Consider the following 15,939-nt stretch of genomic DNA (forward strand, 5'->3'; position numbering starts at 1 on the left):
AAAAAATTGTAGCCCATTTTTCAATCTTATGAAATCCCTTTAATTTCTCGATTTAGTACTTCTTTAAATATAGGTACTGCACAAAGTCTACATGGCAAAAGGAACATTGAAGTCTGAAAGACTTACCTAGTGTTGCCACTCTGACATATCTACGTCTAGTGCTCATAGCAGCGATAGATGTCCATGTGCCTGTGAGGGGGTCATAACGCTCTGCACTGCAATGATAAAGGTCATCAAGTAAGAATAACAATAGATCAGAGTTGCATATTGGACAGTGAGTGGGAGTAGCCCCATTTAGTGGACATATGTTGTGGATTTTCTGCTGCTGAACTGCAAGCAGAAAATCTGCAGCATTTAAAATGGCAGCAAAATGGATGAGATTTTAACAACCTCTTGTCGCACATTTTCCATTTTTGAATTTTTGTTTTTTACTCACTGCCTTCCAAAACTCTAACTTTTTTATACTTCGATCTATAGAGCTGTGTGTTATTTTGCAGGGCATGCCATAGTTTTTATTGATACAAATTTTAGGGTACGTCTGATGTTTTGATTACTTTTTAATTATTTATGAAAGTGAAGCGACTAAAAAACATCAGTTCTGGTTGTTTGATATTGTTTTTTCCTGTTACAGATAAGTACTTTTAGATTTTAATAGTTTGCACATTTGGCCTCCAAGGGAGACATGGACACAGATCACTATATCGCTTATACCATAGACTGCAATGGTTAAAGGGATTCTGTCATCAGAATTTAGGCCTATAACCTAAACATATGGCGAGGTCCCTAGTAATACACTGAATCCTAAAGTGACCTTATCAAATGCGCCTGTGGCTCTATAATCATATAAAACAGGTTTATATAACCTGTCACTCACGTCACAAATGTGTCCAAGGGGACGTCTTATGATGCAGGGTGCCCGGCTGCAGCCACCTCGTTTTGGTGCCCAGTGCCGCCTTCTGAATTGAACTCGCCGCCCTCCCTTTCATTAGAGCCGCCTACCTCAGTTCATCGCCGCCTCTCTAACGTCCGCTCTCCTCAGCCAGATCCTGCGCGTGCGCACTAGGTATGACCTGATGCGCCCGTGCGGACTCCTGGCAGCGGCCTCGTCAAGCGAAGTGCGCATGCGCCGGCCGGCGCACTTCGCTCTAACCTGCCTTGACCGCCCTATTACAGCCATCCAACCTCCTACAGCTAGGTCATACCTAGTGCGCACGCGTGGGATCTGGCTGAGGAGAGCGGACGTTAGAGAGGCGGCGATGAACTGAGGTAGGCGGCTCTAATGAAAGGGAGGGCGGCGATTTCAATTCAGAAGGCGGCGCTGGGCACCAAAACGAGATGGCTGCAGCCGGGCACCCTGCATCATGAGACGTCCCCTTGGACACATTTGTGACGTAAGTGACAGGTTATATAAACCCTGTTTTATATGATTATAGAGCCACAGGCGCATTTGATAAGGTCACTTTAGGATTCAGTGTATTAGTAGGGACCTCGCCATATGTTTAGGTTATAGGTCTAAATTCTGATGACAGAATCCCTTTAACCACTACAGTCTATGGTAAAAATCAAAATTTTCCTATTAATCCCTGTCGGAGACAGGACTTAATAGGAACTTTACTATGGCAGACCTGAGAGCCTTCAGAAGGCCCCAGGCTGCCATAGCAACCAAACAGCTCTAACAATTTCATCACCAGGGGCCATTTGGTCACAGAAGAAAGCCTCTTCCCTCTAGATGACTGCTCAGATGCCGTGGTCACAATTGACCACAGCATCTGAGGGATTAAATGTCAGGGTACCCCAGCCTACCTTTCAGCCTCAAATAATCCTGTTGAGGAGATTAACATGTACTTAATATACCGCACCTGTTTAAGCAAGAAGCGCCATCATATCCACCTGCAGCATACAACAGTCCATGAAGTACCGCCACACCAAGACAACTACGTCGGGTTCCCATGGAAACCTCAGACAGCCAAGTGTTTGTCACAGGGTCATATGACTCTACTGTGGCAAGATCGGACGTTCCATCATACCTGTAATAAGAAAGGATAGCATCAGCTCCACTAGATAACACTGCAACCAGAAGCAGCTCACACGACCGCTGTGGGGCACAACCCTGGTTTGTCCTGTTCCCAATAAGGGATGCAATTGGAAACCTACATACAGTATATCAAGCATAATTATTGTGGAAACTCAAAACCTTGTATCCATTTGGTGATATAAAAACAGGAAATTACCACTATATAAAGGGGTTGCCAGCTTTTTTTTTTTTATATTGATGACCTATCCTCAGGATAGGTCATCAATACCAGATCTGTGGGGGGACGACTTCCGGTACCACTATCGATCAGTTCTTTGAAGAGATTGCAGCACTTGTACAGGCGCTGTCTTCTCTTCACGGTTTACCAGCTCACCATCACAACAGCAGTAATTACAATGCCACCGTCCCATTTACTTCAATGAGTTGGCTCCTTCTTATTCAAGCGAATAGGATGGAGCCGTCCCATTGAAGAGAATGGGGGCGCCAGAGATGTAAATCCACCTGCTCACCACTGCGGTTGCAAACTAGCCTCGTTTCCAAGAGGAAAGGAAAAAGGAGCATCTCATACCAGGAATGCAGCTCTTTCTAGGTAACTACCCTTTGACAGAGCTGACCTAAGACAATTTGCTTGGCTGTCTGAGAGGCCTTGGTTAGGGTACTATTTCTCCTTACGGAGGGTGCAAGTATACATGAGGAGTATTGCAAGCCAGTCAACACTCCTCTGAGTTCCTCGGAAAAGTATATGTAAATTAGCTCATTTTACATCTGCTGGCATCAGATATTCAGATTAGCTTTCCTAAGCCCATCTTTCCCAGAAACCCAGAGGGGCGTTGCCTGGCCTACAATTCTCTGCACATGTACTATGCATACTTTATGTTCTCCATAATGAGAAAGAGTACCTCCCCCCCCCAAACAATGCATATATATTGCCCAGAAACCTAGAGTAGCATACTAGTCTCTGTCCCTTCCTCTCTCATTCTAGAGTCTTTACAGAAAACATGAAAAAAAAGTCCTAGGAGACCAGATAGTGTCATATACATTATCCATTTGAGGGCAACTGAAACATATTTGATTCGGGTAGAATCGATTTGTACCTCAATCAAACTTTTTAAAAGAATGTGGCAAAAGAATGGGAGGGGGGGGGGGGGATTCAGCAAAGCTTGTAATTTTCAAATCTTAACCTCTGCACTTAGCAGACTTCAGACTTCCTTGTGCACAATTATCAGTGACTGACTGCTATCTCTGCATACACACTTACACAAGGAATGCTATCAATTACTTATAACACCTCCTCCATGTACAACTGAAGTCAGAAAATGCAGAGATCTAATATATAAAGCTGAGTGTATGTGTATATGTCCGCTAAAGTAATCTGCACTGTCGGAAATTTGGCACACAGGTACATCAGGCGTCCGGGAAAGGTTTTAGACCGGGTCTCAGCTCTCTAGCAAGTACTGTTCCTGAAATATTCCCAAAAAATGCATTAGCCAATAGAAGCCTGGTCACATGACCCTTATCAGCCAATAGAAGCTTGCAGCCCCTTGGTCTCCACATACATACCGTTTTAAACCAGGTTTCCATAACAACCCAGCCATTTTTCTTCACTGCTGTTGGTCAGCTTTAAAGGGGCAGGGCGCTGTGGGTGACAATGTTAAGGGAGCAGAGTGCTGTGGAGGTCACAGTTCAGGGGGCAGGTAGGGGGGCCATGCTAGGGACGCTCATCCTCCCATTGACTGCTCCCCCCACACCGGATGTTTTCATCCGTGTACAGGGAGAAGCCGCAGCGGCGGTCCGGGAACCAGAAGCGCTGCAGGAAGCGGGGTAAGTATATTACCTGGGAGGGGCCCGGTACATGGGGGGGGGGGGGGGGGGGGCTGTTGTAGATACTGGATAACCCCTTAAAAAAAAAAACGCCCCACAGGTCCCACTAAGCTACGTCCCCGATTCGGTTAGGCCATGCCCCCTCCCACTTCGCAGCCGACATGGATTGAAAAAATAAAAGTAAAAATCAACTTCTGTCAGCTGCAGGGGTGGAAGGGAGGGTGACTTTATCCCTGAAGCTCACGCTCAGACAGCACAGTGCTGCTGTCTGAGAGTGAGCTGTTCAAAAGGACATCCCTGTGTCTGTCCAGGCCCTGCACCGGACGGAGGACAGAGTCTGAAAGCCGGACTGTCCGGCCTAAAACCAGACCTCTGGCCACCCTAAGGGCAGGCTGCTGTGGAGGTCACAGTTAAGGGGACGATCCGTTATGGAGGTCAGTGTTAAGAGGCAGATTAATGTAGAGGCCACTGTTAAGGGGATGAGGTGTTTTGGAAATCACTGCTAAAGAGATGGGGTACTGTGGAGGTCACTAATAAAGGCGCAGGCGCTGTGGAGGTCTCTGTTAAAGGGGCAGGGAGCGGTGGAAGTCACAGTTAAGGAGACGGTCCGCTATGGAGGTCAGTGTTAAGGGGAGGGGTGCTGTAGATGTCACTGTTAAGGGGGTGGGGTGTTGTGGAGGTCACATTTTAAGGGAACGGAGCTTTGTGGAGGTCACTGTTAAGGGGGCGGGTTATTGTGGAAATCACTTAATGAGATGAAAGATACCTGTGCGAAGCCGTGTCCTTCTGTTAGTATACATATATAAATTACAAGTTTTACTGAATATTTTCCCACAAAGCTATATATATCAATCCACTCAGCTCCTCCTGCTCTATAACATCTTGCCTGCAGTTTCCACTGCATTTCTGGCAAAAAAACAGAATGCGAAATGGCTGCCAGATCAGGTTTATTTATAGAGTAGGGGGTCTGTTCCTGAAACGTCTCAATTGGCTGTCCTGTCCCACCTGATGGATGTGTCATGGGTCAAAGTTTGGCGCTATGCAAATAAATATGGCGCGTGCGAATATCGCCATATGTTCGGCGAATCGCAAACAAGCAAAGTTTGCCGCGAAACGACCCCCGGGCAAACCGCAAGGCCATCTCTACTAGTGAGTCTGAGAAGATTTGTGGCCATTTTGAATGACAGGAGAGTACCCCTAGAATCTGTTAGTTCCAAAGTTAATATGATTTTTTTCCTGAACCAAAGGGTCGCTTTAAAACACTTGCATTGTACTGCAATTTGATGTGGACTTCCAGTGTGGACTCTACACTGAAAATCCACAGCGTCTGAACATACCCTAAGAGGGCAGAGGGGAAAATAGCCTTTCTGCTGCCTTAGGCAAAAACTGAAACGTCACCCCCCTTCCCCAAAGCCAATTTCTTTACCTAACCCCTTTCCTTCTGCCCATAGCCTTTGGCTGCCCGTCTTGCCCCTACCCGGTGCTGCCGGAGGCGATCGCCTCACCTGGGCTCATTGGTGGTGCACCACTGTACGAGGGGTAACACAATAACTTTATTTGCGTCATTTACACTGATTAATTTAATTGATAAAAAATGTATGTGTTTACATCAGTAAGCCCTTCATCGCTGTGTATACTTACCCACCCACTGCATAAAGTTTATTTCCGATAGCTGCTACTCCCACTCGGGCTCGTCTTGTAGACATTGAGGCTACCATGTGCCAGCGGTCAGTGCGGGTATCATACGCTTCACAGTCACCATGTATAGCAAAGAGACTGCCACCACCTTCAAACAAGAAAAAAAACTAAAATCTAATAACTGACTGATCATTTTGTAGGGGCATTCCAGATCTACTCCGATCTATAACAAGTAGCTTAGTATATGGAAACAAGTAGTCTATCTCCCTCACCTACTGCAAAGAGGACGGTGCTGGCTCCCTCGCAGCGTCTTGGTCTGGTTCGACTGTTACCGAGAACCCCCCGCTGTTCTGGCATCAGGTGGTACTTCAGCGCCTCAATCAAAAGGTCTTTACACTCCGAATGATGACGTACAAGAAGCTCTGTGTCTACGCTGCTCATCAAGAAATCCCTGCTCAGCAAGGGGAGCCGCACACACTTCATCAACTGTAACAAATAGAGGATTAGAACATACAGGTCACAATACATCAGAATAATTCACTGCCCCACCACGAGGCCGAGCAGCATCCGAATAACCCCTCAAAAAGCCAACTCCCAAACGTCAGAATAACCTACAGAAAGCACTGAGTCTTTACACGGCTAGGTAAATAAAAGTAGTCTTTATTGAAGAAATAATAAATAACATACAGAGACGAAAACCACAACCACAAAAGTGCGGTACAGCTGAGGGACATGGTATATACCTGTAACATGCTATGAAGAGGGAGGGACAGGGCTGCTACAGTTATCTAAAATAACGCACAGTGCAAAAATAAACCCCAATGTACTTATTATGTATATCCCAATAGAAACTATCACTTCATCTGATGAAGGTGTTTGCCGAAACGCGCGTCGGTTAGTGCGGTCCTTCTGAGGAGACAAACTCACAAAAGGGTAAGCTATGTTTTGTTTTATGATTGTGCTCTCCCCTTTATGGGGGATATGAGATACTTTCTATTGGGATATACATGCTAAGTACATGGGGTTTATTGTTTCACTGTGCGTTATTTTAGATAAAGCAGCCCTGTCCCTCCCTCTTCATATATAGCATGTTACAGATATATATGCCATGTCCCTCAGCTGTACCGCACTTTTGTGGTTGTGGTTTTCGTCTATATATGTTATTTATTATTTCTTCAATAAAGACTACTTTTATGTACCTAGCCGTGTAAAGACTCAGTGCTTTCTGTAGGTTTTTGTAACAAATAGGAGGTATAACATGAAAACCTATAATATACCGTGCAGAAGAACTACATATTTCATTATAATAGCTCAGAAGTTCCATGTGTTTCCCTCTGATTATATGCTCCTATTTTTCACCCACGGGGACTTGGACGTAAACGTGAAGCAATGGGGATCTGTCCAGACTCTAAGGCTATAGAGGTCTTAGCTGTTGGGGTAGTCATAGGATTTCCTTAAAGGTGCACTTCTGTCAGAAAGGGTTATTTTGTTATTATTAACTCAATATTCAAGAATTTTGGGCTGCTTTTATTTTTCCTTTTGGTAGTTCTATGACACTGAAAATTAAATACAAAATATTGTCTTTCTGCATCAGTCAGCAGAGACTTACCAATGTTTAGGCTGGTAAAATCGGGCCATCCAAAACCCCGCCCCTAGGAATGCTTCAACTCCGACCGGAAACGCCCAGTTATGGGAAGGGTTATTATTGACACCGCCCATTTTCAGCACAGGACAGCCCAAATTTGCCAGGACTGTCTCTGAAAATTGAGAAATAGTCCCTGCAAACTCGGGACAGTTGGCAACTATGGTATATGAGGTAGTTGTTACCTGTTAGTATAATAGTAGGTGTAAATATGACAACACTGTTGTTCTCTTTATAGGCCTAGATATAGATGCCCACAGACGAGCATTGCACTTATCAGTGTAATGTGCGATGCTCTAATTAAGTCACTCATCCTCTTCCCTCTCTGGTCACAGTGATGGTCTGATCGAGAAAGTCAAGCGAGGCAGTCTGCCATGCTAAAAGTCCAAACACAGGGGGAAATTAACCCCTTTCTGACTAGTGCCGTACATGTACAGGGCTGAGGGATGTGACTTAAGCCCTAGCACCGTACAGGTATGGCGCGCTGATTGGGCGGGTGCAGGAGCTGCGCCCACCCAATCAGCGGCAGGGGCCTGGCAGTCACCAACAGCCAAGCCCCTGCTGTATATTGTGGAGAGTGCGTGTATGACTGCGTCCATGTATGTGGAGAGTGCGTGTATGACTGCGTCCATGGCTGCAGTATGAAAGGTACAGAGGCTAAAATACTTGTGGATATGTAGAGGTAAATCAGACATGTCTATTAAAAATTGCAGCGCATGCACTACTTTTTTGCGGTGCGGAGACACAGCCAGAAGCACCACGGAGGCACTCTGTAGCACTCATATCCCGGATCCTGGACCCATTGAATTGAATGGGTCCATGATGCGGGCTGCACACGGCCGTGTGCAGCCCGCATCATGGACCCACTCACTTCAGCATGTGCTTCCTTCCTATATATTTTAGGTTTTAAAAATGTGGCTCTCAAAAAAAAAATTCAATCGTGGTTTTGGCGATATTTGGCTCAGTTGACAAAAAAGTTTGCCCACCACTGGTCTAGGGGTTCACATACTTTTTCCACCTGCACTGTGAATGTTTACATGGGGTGTTCAATAAAAACATGGTAACATTTAATTCTTTGTGTGTTATTAGTTTAAGCAGACTGTGATTGTCTATTGTTGTGACTTAGATGAAGATCAGATCACATTTTATGACCAATTTGTGCAGAAATCCATATAATTCCAAATGGTTCACATACTTTTTCTTGCAACTGTATACATTAGGCAGAGTACTAATAATGTTCAGCACACCAAATTCTACAGGCATATTTAGCAGTTGACATATGCCCATGATCCTTACCCGGGGAACGTGCTGTCTTCGACCATCCACATCATGTTTGATCCAGTTCAGGACAGCCCGATACACCTCCTCCTCAGATGGAACATTCAGACTGTCACTGGAGATGAGGTCCAGCACCTGAGAACCACACACATTATCTAATTTAGCTATTAGAAAATGAGGACTTTATCATATTATGAACAGGCATGTTGTCACCATTTAAGGCCTCCTGCAGACGACCGTATCCATTTTGCGGTCCGCAAACCGTGTATCTTCAAAATACGAATACCCTCCACGTGCAGTCCTCACCAGTGGATAACAGGACATGTTCTATAATTTGCGGGACAGCAGATGGATGACATCAGTGTGCTGTCCGTTAATGGGTCTGTGTGTAATCCACAAAAAAATGAAAACATGCGGATCGGATATGGACCAAAAATACGGTTGTGTCCTTAAAGAGTCCTTAAAGAGTCACTGTACTTTCACACAATTTCATTTCATTTAATAGAGAATGGTGTAACAGGGATTATAATGTATATTGTATAACATGGTGCAGGGATTATACTGTATATTATAAAAGGAGGCAATCCTATATGGAAAGCATGGGGCCATTATACAAAGGAGGCAATCCTATATGGAAAGCATGGGGTCCACTATTACAATAATACAGAGGGGCCATTATATATTAAAATACTAGAGAGGGCATTATACATATGGGCACTACAGGGGGAGGTTACCGTAGGTCTTTTATCTAGTGGCACTACAAAGGGTCATTGTAACTACATGGGACACTGCAGAGGGTCTTTATAAATACTTGAACCACTATAGAAGATATTATAACTACTGCAGACAGTATAGGGGACTTTATTACTACTGCATGCTCTTATAGGGGTATCTTATAGAGATGTCTTGTTACTGCTGAGGGCATTATTATTGAGCACATATTAATGGGGATACTATTGGAGGTACTGTGGGGCAGTGTTCCTCAACTCCAGTCCTCAGGGCCCACCTACCGGTCATGAACAAGTGGATTAAGGCGAGTTCAATTTTTAATTTTTTTTAACCCCTCCAGCCCTATTGTACTATGCATTCTGTATTAAGAATGCTATTATTTTCCCTTATAACCATGTTATAAGGGAAAATAATAGCAATCTACACAACACCTAACCCAAACCCGAACTTCTGTGAAGAAGTTCGGGTACCAAACATGGCAATAAGGGAAATAAGGGAAAATAATAATGATCGGGGCCCCATCCCGATCATCTCCTAGCAACCGTGCGTGAAAATTGCTCTGCATCCGCACTTTATTGCGGATGCTTGAGATTTTCACGCAGCGTGAAAATCACTGCTCATGTGCACAACCCCATAGAAATGAATGGGTCTGGATTCAGTGCGGGTGCAATGCGTTCACCTCACGCATTTCGCCCGTGTAAAAGAGGCCTTAAAGGGACTGGGGAGAGTTCTAGCCGCCGCCCAGCGAAGTGAATAATGATGAGCTGGGCGGGGCTTAAGAACGGCAGTTGGGAAGGCTGGCTGGGCGCATTTTCACATGAAACGCCGCCCCTTGGGCAGATTGCTGACCGGACAAGCAGGTTATAAAACTTTATATTTCGCTCTTTATAAGGTGGACAGGGGGGATACTTATATGCTTTTAAAAGACTCTATAAGACCTGTAATGTCATATATCTAACTATATATGCTGATTTGGCCTGTCAGTGTCCCTGTAAGGACAGTTTGGGAGCATGTTATTATGGGGGACTATTTGAATGGAACTAGCTCAGTATTGGAGGTAGCAGCAGGATGACAGTGTTTAGGCACCAGGAAGGGGAGGATGATAGTAAAGTGAGGAATCAAAAAAAAAAAAGAAGACATTAAGGAAAGTCTACATGACAGGAGATGTCACTGGATGTAAGAGGTATGTGCTGCTGTATTCTCCTGTATATTTCATAGCAATGTATGTAATGTCCATCCAAATATCTGTTTCACAGTAGGGTAGGGGGTATATAGAATTTGGCCCACACTGCCTCAGCCCGGCCCCAGACTTCAGGTCACACTGTGTGTGTTCTGAATTCTGGGGCCTCACACCCATCTACTACATTATCTGTACTCAGAGAGTTATCACCGTGTTATCTGTGGTGTTACATAGGACTGCAGGTGACATCTACTACATTATCTGTAAAAGGGGCGTGGCCACAGGTGTGGGGGGCGCAATACTTGGCTTGCCCCAGGTGCTGGCAACCCACGCTACGCCACTGCCTGCTGATTCCCCATTAAAACGCTGCCCACCCGCCGCTAGTACAGAGGCGATCTGTCAGGTTTGCCAAACTGAAAGTACTGCCCAATGCCCATGCTGCCCACCCGCTTCACTACGGGCTCCTTGGCAGTCGGCAGCCAAGTGAATGTTCCCCCCGCCCACCTCAGCTGCTATTGGTTGGGAGGGAGAAGACAGCACTGCCATTGGCTGCCTGTGTATTTCAGCCTAGCAGGGCCTGCAGAGGCAGAAAAGAATGCGGCTTGGGGATATAACATCAGGAAACATCAGGTATCGCTGCATACCGCAATACTCTCGTATTTTGTAATCTTATTTATATATACTTATTTCGGGGTTTTTCAGTAGTATGATTAAGCAGTAAAAATTATTAGTGCCCCCCCATTTTTGACTGTGGTATCTTATTAGTCCCCCCCCCCCATATATTGTTTCTAGAGTCGCCACTGCTTCACATGGATCTCCTTATTCACAGCTCCTCATAGCTCAGGGAGTGTGTCCTTTCTTCTGCAGCTTTTTCCCTGTAAGGGTCCATTCACACGTCCGTAGTGTATTGCGGATCCCCAATACACCCGGCCGGCACCCCCCATAGAACTGCCTATTCTTGTCCTCAATTGCAAACAAGAATAGGATATGCTCTATTTTTTTGCGGAGCCGAAGCCTGGAAGTTCGGGGCCGCGCTTCGGAAATGCGGAGGGCACATAGTGTGCTCTCCGCATCTCTTCCGGCCCCATAGAGAATGAATGGGTCCGCACCCGTTCCCGATATTGCGGAACGGATGCGGACCCATTTGCGAACGTGTGAATGGACCCTGACAGCCACGGCTTTTAAAAGGAACCCGTCACCTGGAAAAGACAATTTATACTAATCACAGTACCTTAAAGTATCTCTCATAGTGTGCCCAAAGATGTATTCATATCTTCTTTCTGCGTTGTGCTGTCTCATAAAATCGACTTATAAAACTGTGTTTGGCACCTTTTTGAAGTCGTGCTGAAGTCACGGGGGCAGCGGCCTCCTTGACTCAACCGTCGGATAAGCCCGCCCCTATGCCGCTCCTCCGCATATTGATGGACATTTTTCCCTGTAGCCGTGACCGCGCTCTTCTCGCGCATGCGTTGTGCGTGTCCTGCCACAGCATGATCCCGGCTACGGCTCCCTCCCTGGCATCTTCTTGTTCACTGCGCCGTTCCTATACAGCGCGCTCATCGCTTCTCCCCTGCGGCGTGAGCGGAATCACTGTCTGCTTGCACTGCAGCGCAGGCGCAGTGAACATGCAGATGCCAGGGAGGGAGGGAGCCGTAGCCGGGATCGCGCTGCGGCAGGACGCGCACGACGCATGCGCGAGAAGAGCGCGGTCACGGCTACAGGGAAAAATGTCCATCAATATGCAGAGGAGCGGCATAGGAGCGGGCTTATCCGATGGTTGAGTCAAGGAGGCCGCTGCCCCCGTGACTTCAGCACGACTTCAAAAAGGTGCCAAACACAGTTTTACAAGTCGATTTTATGAGACAGCACAACGCAGAAAGAAGATATGAATACATCTTTGGGCACACTATGAGAGATACTAGTTTAAGGTACTGTGATTAGTGTAAATTGTCTTTTCCAGGTGACAGGTTCCGTTTAACAAAAGATATGGCTGGTGACAGTTGAAGGTTTAAATGGGTTGACCACCATAAGTATAAAATCAAATAACGTGCCCCAGACAACTAAAGCCAAGAGAAATTTGTATCATGACAGATATACTGTATATATATAATTTTTCTACTGCATTCGGCATAGCATGCTCCCATTAATGAGAGGCTGTGTGGGAGGAGCAGCTGCAAAGTAAGAGTAAAAATCCCAGCATTCATCACAGCAAAGCATCTTCAGAGGAGTGGTCACATGACATCCCTGGACAACTCCGATACCATAGTAACTGCACCACCTTAGGTGTCATTTCATCAGTGCTTTAGCATACCTCCCAACTTTAGAACAGAAGGAAGAGGGACACTATGTGCCTAAGGCTACTTTCAAAGTTCCAAAATCAGACAGCTCACGACCTCCGTATCGATGTCCGCACGGGAAAGGAGCAATCCCCATAAGATGCATAAAAAATGATCCCAGCAGACGTACTTGCTCTTCAGAATGTGCTTTATTAAACGGTTCACAGAACGTTGACATGCCAAAACGCGTTCTGTGAACCGTTTAATAAAGCACATTCTGAAGAGCAAGTACGTCTGCTGGGATCATTTTTTATGTAAGGCTACTTTCACACTCGTGTTTTTTGCAGATCCGTCATGGATCTGCAAAAATGGTTCCGTTACTATAATACAACCGCATGCATCCATTATGAACGGATCCTTTTGTATTATGTCTTCTATAGCCATGATGGATCCGTCTTGAACACCACTGAAAGTCAATGGGGGACGGATCCGTTTTCTATTGTGCCAGAGAAAACTGATCCGTCCCCATTGAATTACATTGTGTGTCAGGATGGATCCGTTTGGCTCAGTTTCATCATGCGGTGTCCAAGCATGTTTCACTGTGGGTATGGTGTTCTTTTGGTGATGTGCAGTGTTATTTTTGCGCCAAACATTTCTTTTGGAATTATGGCCAAAAAGTTCAACCTTGGTGTCATCAGACCATAACACATTTTCCCACATGTTTTTGGGAGACTTCAGATGTGTTTTTGCAAAATGTAGCCTGGCTTGGATGTTTTTCTTCGTAAGAAAAGGCTTTCGTCTTGCCACTCTACCTCATAGCCCAGACATATGAAGAATACGGGAGATTGTTGTCACATGTACCACACAGCCAGTACTTGCCAGATATTCCTGCAGCTCCTTTAATGTTGCTGTAGGCCTCTTGGTAGCCTCCCAGACCAGTTTTCTTCTAGTCTTTACATCAATTTTGGAGGGATGTCCAGTTCTTGGTTATGTCACTGTTGTGCCATATTTTCTCTACTTGATGATGACTGTCTTCACTGTGTTCCATGGTATATCTAATGCCTTGGGAATTCTTTTGTACCCTTCTCCTGACTGATACCTTTTAATAATGAGATCCCTCTGATGCTTTGGAAGCTCTCTGTGGACCATGGCTTTTGCTGTGGGAATGCGACTAAGAACATTTCAGGAAAGACCAACTAGAGCAGCCGAACTTTATTTGGGGTTAATCAGAGGCACTTTAAATGATGGCAGGTGTATGCTGACTCCTATTTAACATGATTTTGAATGTGATTGCTTAATTCTGAACACAGCTACATCCCCACTTATGCAACCACATTAATTTAGTTTATTTTTTTCTTCCCTCCACCTAAAAGATTTCAGTTTGTTTTTCAATTGAGTTGTACAGTTTATAGGTCACATTAAAGGTAGAAAAAGTTCTGAAATGATTTATCTTTGTCTCATTTTTTTACAGCACAGAAACCTGACATTTTAACAGGGGTGTGTAGACTTTTTATATCCACTGATATATATATATATATATATATATATATATATATACACACATATACATACACATACGGTCAGTGCCAATGCATTGCTGACCGCAATGTATATACACATAAATATAGTAGGCTACTTTCACACTGGCGTTTTGGCTTTCAGTTTGTGAGATCCGTTCAGGGATCTCACAAGCGGTCCAAAACGGATCAGTTTTGCCCTAATGCATTCTAATGGAAAAGGATCCGCTCAGAATGCATCAGTTTGCCTTCGTTCAGTCTCGATTCGGCTTTGGAGGCGGACACCAAAACACTGCTTGCAGCGTTTTGGTGTCCGTCTGATGAAACTGAGCCAAACAGATCCGTCCTGACACACAATGTAAGTCAATGGGGACGGATCAGTTTTCACTGACACAATAGAAAACAGATCCGTCCTCCATTGACTTTCAATGGTGTTCAAGACGGATCCGTCTTGGCTATGTTAAAGATAATACAAACGGATCCGTTCTGAACAAATCAGTCTGTGCAGATCCTTGATGAATCCGCACCAAACGCGAGTGTGAAAATAGCCTTAAACACGTGTGTGTGTGTGTATGTGTATATATATATATATAGCAAAACAACATCACTCTTGTTAGATGAAAATAGAAAAAAGATTATTTACCCATGTGGACGCAATGTTTGTATATATACACAAAGTGGTGCACCGACAGGGGTGGTCCAGCGTGTCTGGACCCCCCTAGAACAACCAGTGAATAATTTTATATTTTTTTTATCCCTCAGGGCTGCACCGTCGATCACCACAGGCGGCGCAGCCCTGGTTCTAGTTGCTGGCGGCGGTGTGGGGGGCAGTAGGAGATGAGCGCCTCCATTGTGGAAGCGTTCATCTCCATATTAATTTGTATCGCCGTCCTCAGGACAGCGATACAGATGGCTGTGCTGCGGCGGGGCAGGGGAGGGAGAGGCCTATCCCTTCCCTGTTCTTCTGATAGGCCAGCTCAGGCGGCGTGATGATGTCATCATCATCGCGCCGCCTGAGCCGGGCAGCACACCGCAGGGACACAGGCCGGAAGAGGCTTTTTATATTGGCACATCATGGGGGGCACTATAGGGGAGAGCAGCACTATGGGGCTTCTGGTGGCACTATAGGGGCATTATTTGGTGGCACTATGGGAAAGTGTGGGCTCTAAAGGAGCCTTTTTTATTGGCACATTATGGGGGGCACTATGGCATCTGGGGGCACTAAGGGGGCATTTTTTACTGGCACATTATGGGAGGCACTATAGGGGAGAGCGGTACTAAGGGGCATTATTTGAGGGCACTATGGGGGAGTGGAGAACTATTGGGGCACCTGGTGGCACTAAGAAGGGGCATTTTTTACTGCCACATTATGGGGAGAGGAGCACTATAGGAGCATCTACTGAGGGCACTAAGAAGGGTCATTTTTTTACTGGCATATTATGGGGGACACTATGGGGAAGGGGGAGAGGAGCACTATGAGAGCATTTACTGAGGCACTATATAGGGGTATTTTATACTGGCATACATTATGGGGACATTAGCTCAACTTTCATGTACTGTCATATTATAAGGAGAATTATTACTACTAGGGGGTATTATGGGGAGCTTTACTACTACTGGGGGGCTATGAGGAACATGATTAATATTATGGGCACTATAGGGGCATTATTACTACTAAGTGTGCTCTGGCAGATAATTATTTCTATTGGTGGGATTTTGGGGAGGACTGTTACTTTGGGGGGCACCCTGGCACAGTATCAGCTTAGGACAATTATTTTTGGAGGACATTATCTTTATACTATAAGGGTCCATTCACACGTCCG

The 15,939-nt window shown here is 45.4% G+C and overlaps 1 protein-coding gene across 6 annotated transcripts in view; it reads right to left on the reverse strand.

Annotated features, from left to right (window-relative positions):
- KLHL17 (kelch like family member 17) overlaps positions 1-15,939 on the reverse strand; it is a 99,872-nt gene that overhangs the window by 16,429 nt on the left and 67,504 nt on the right. For all 6 annotated transcript variants that reach the window (XR_005778111.1, XR_005778110.1, XM_040427137.1 and 3 more), the window contains 5 exons: positions 8,433-8,549; positions 5,767-5,980; positions 5,498-5,642; positions 1,860-2,027; positions 127-215 (listed from right to left, as the gene is read on the reverse strand). Coding sequence is in view for 4 of the 6 variants with exons in the window: in XM_040427137.1 (XP_040283071.1) it covers positions 127-215; positions 1,860-2,027; positions 5,498-5,642; positions 5,767-5,980; positions 8,433-8,549 (733 nt within the window). In the remaining 2 variants the exon portion in view is untranslated. The remainder of the gene's footprint in view (positions 1-126; positions 216-1,859; positions 2,028-5,497; positions 5,643-5,766; positions 5,981-8,432; positions 8,550-15,939) is intronic.

Source organism: Bufo bufo, chromosome 1, assembly GCF_905171765.1.
Source record: "Bufo bufo chromosome 1, aBufBuf1.1, whole genome shotgun sequence".
NCBI lineage: Eukaryota > Metazoa > Chordata > Amphibia > Anura > Bufonidae > Bufo > Bufo bufo.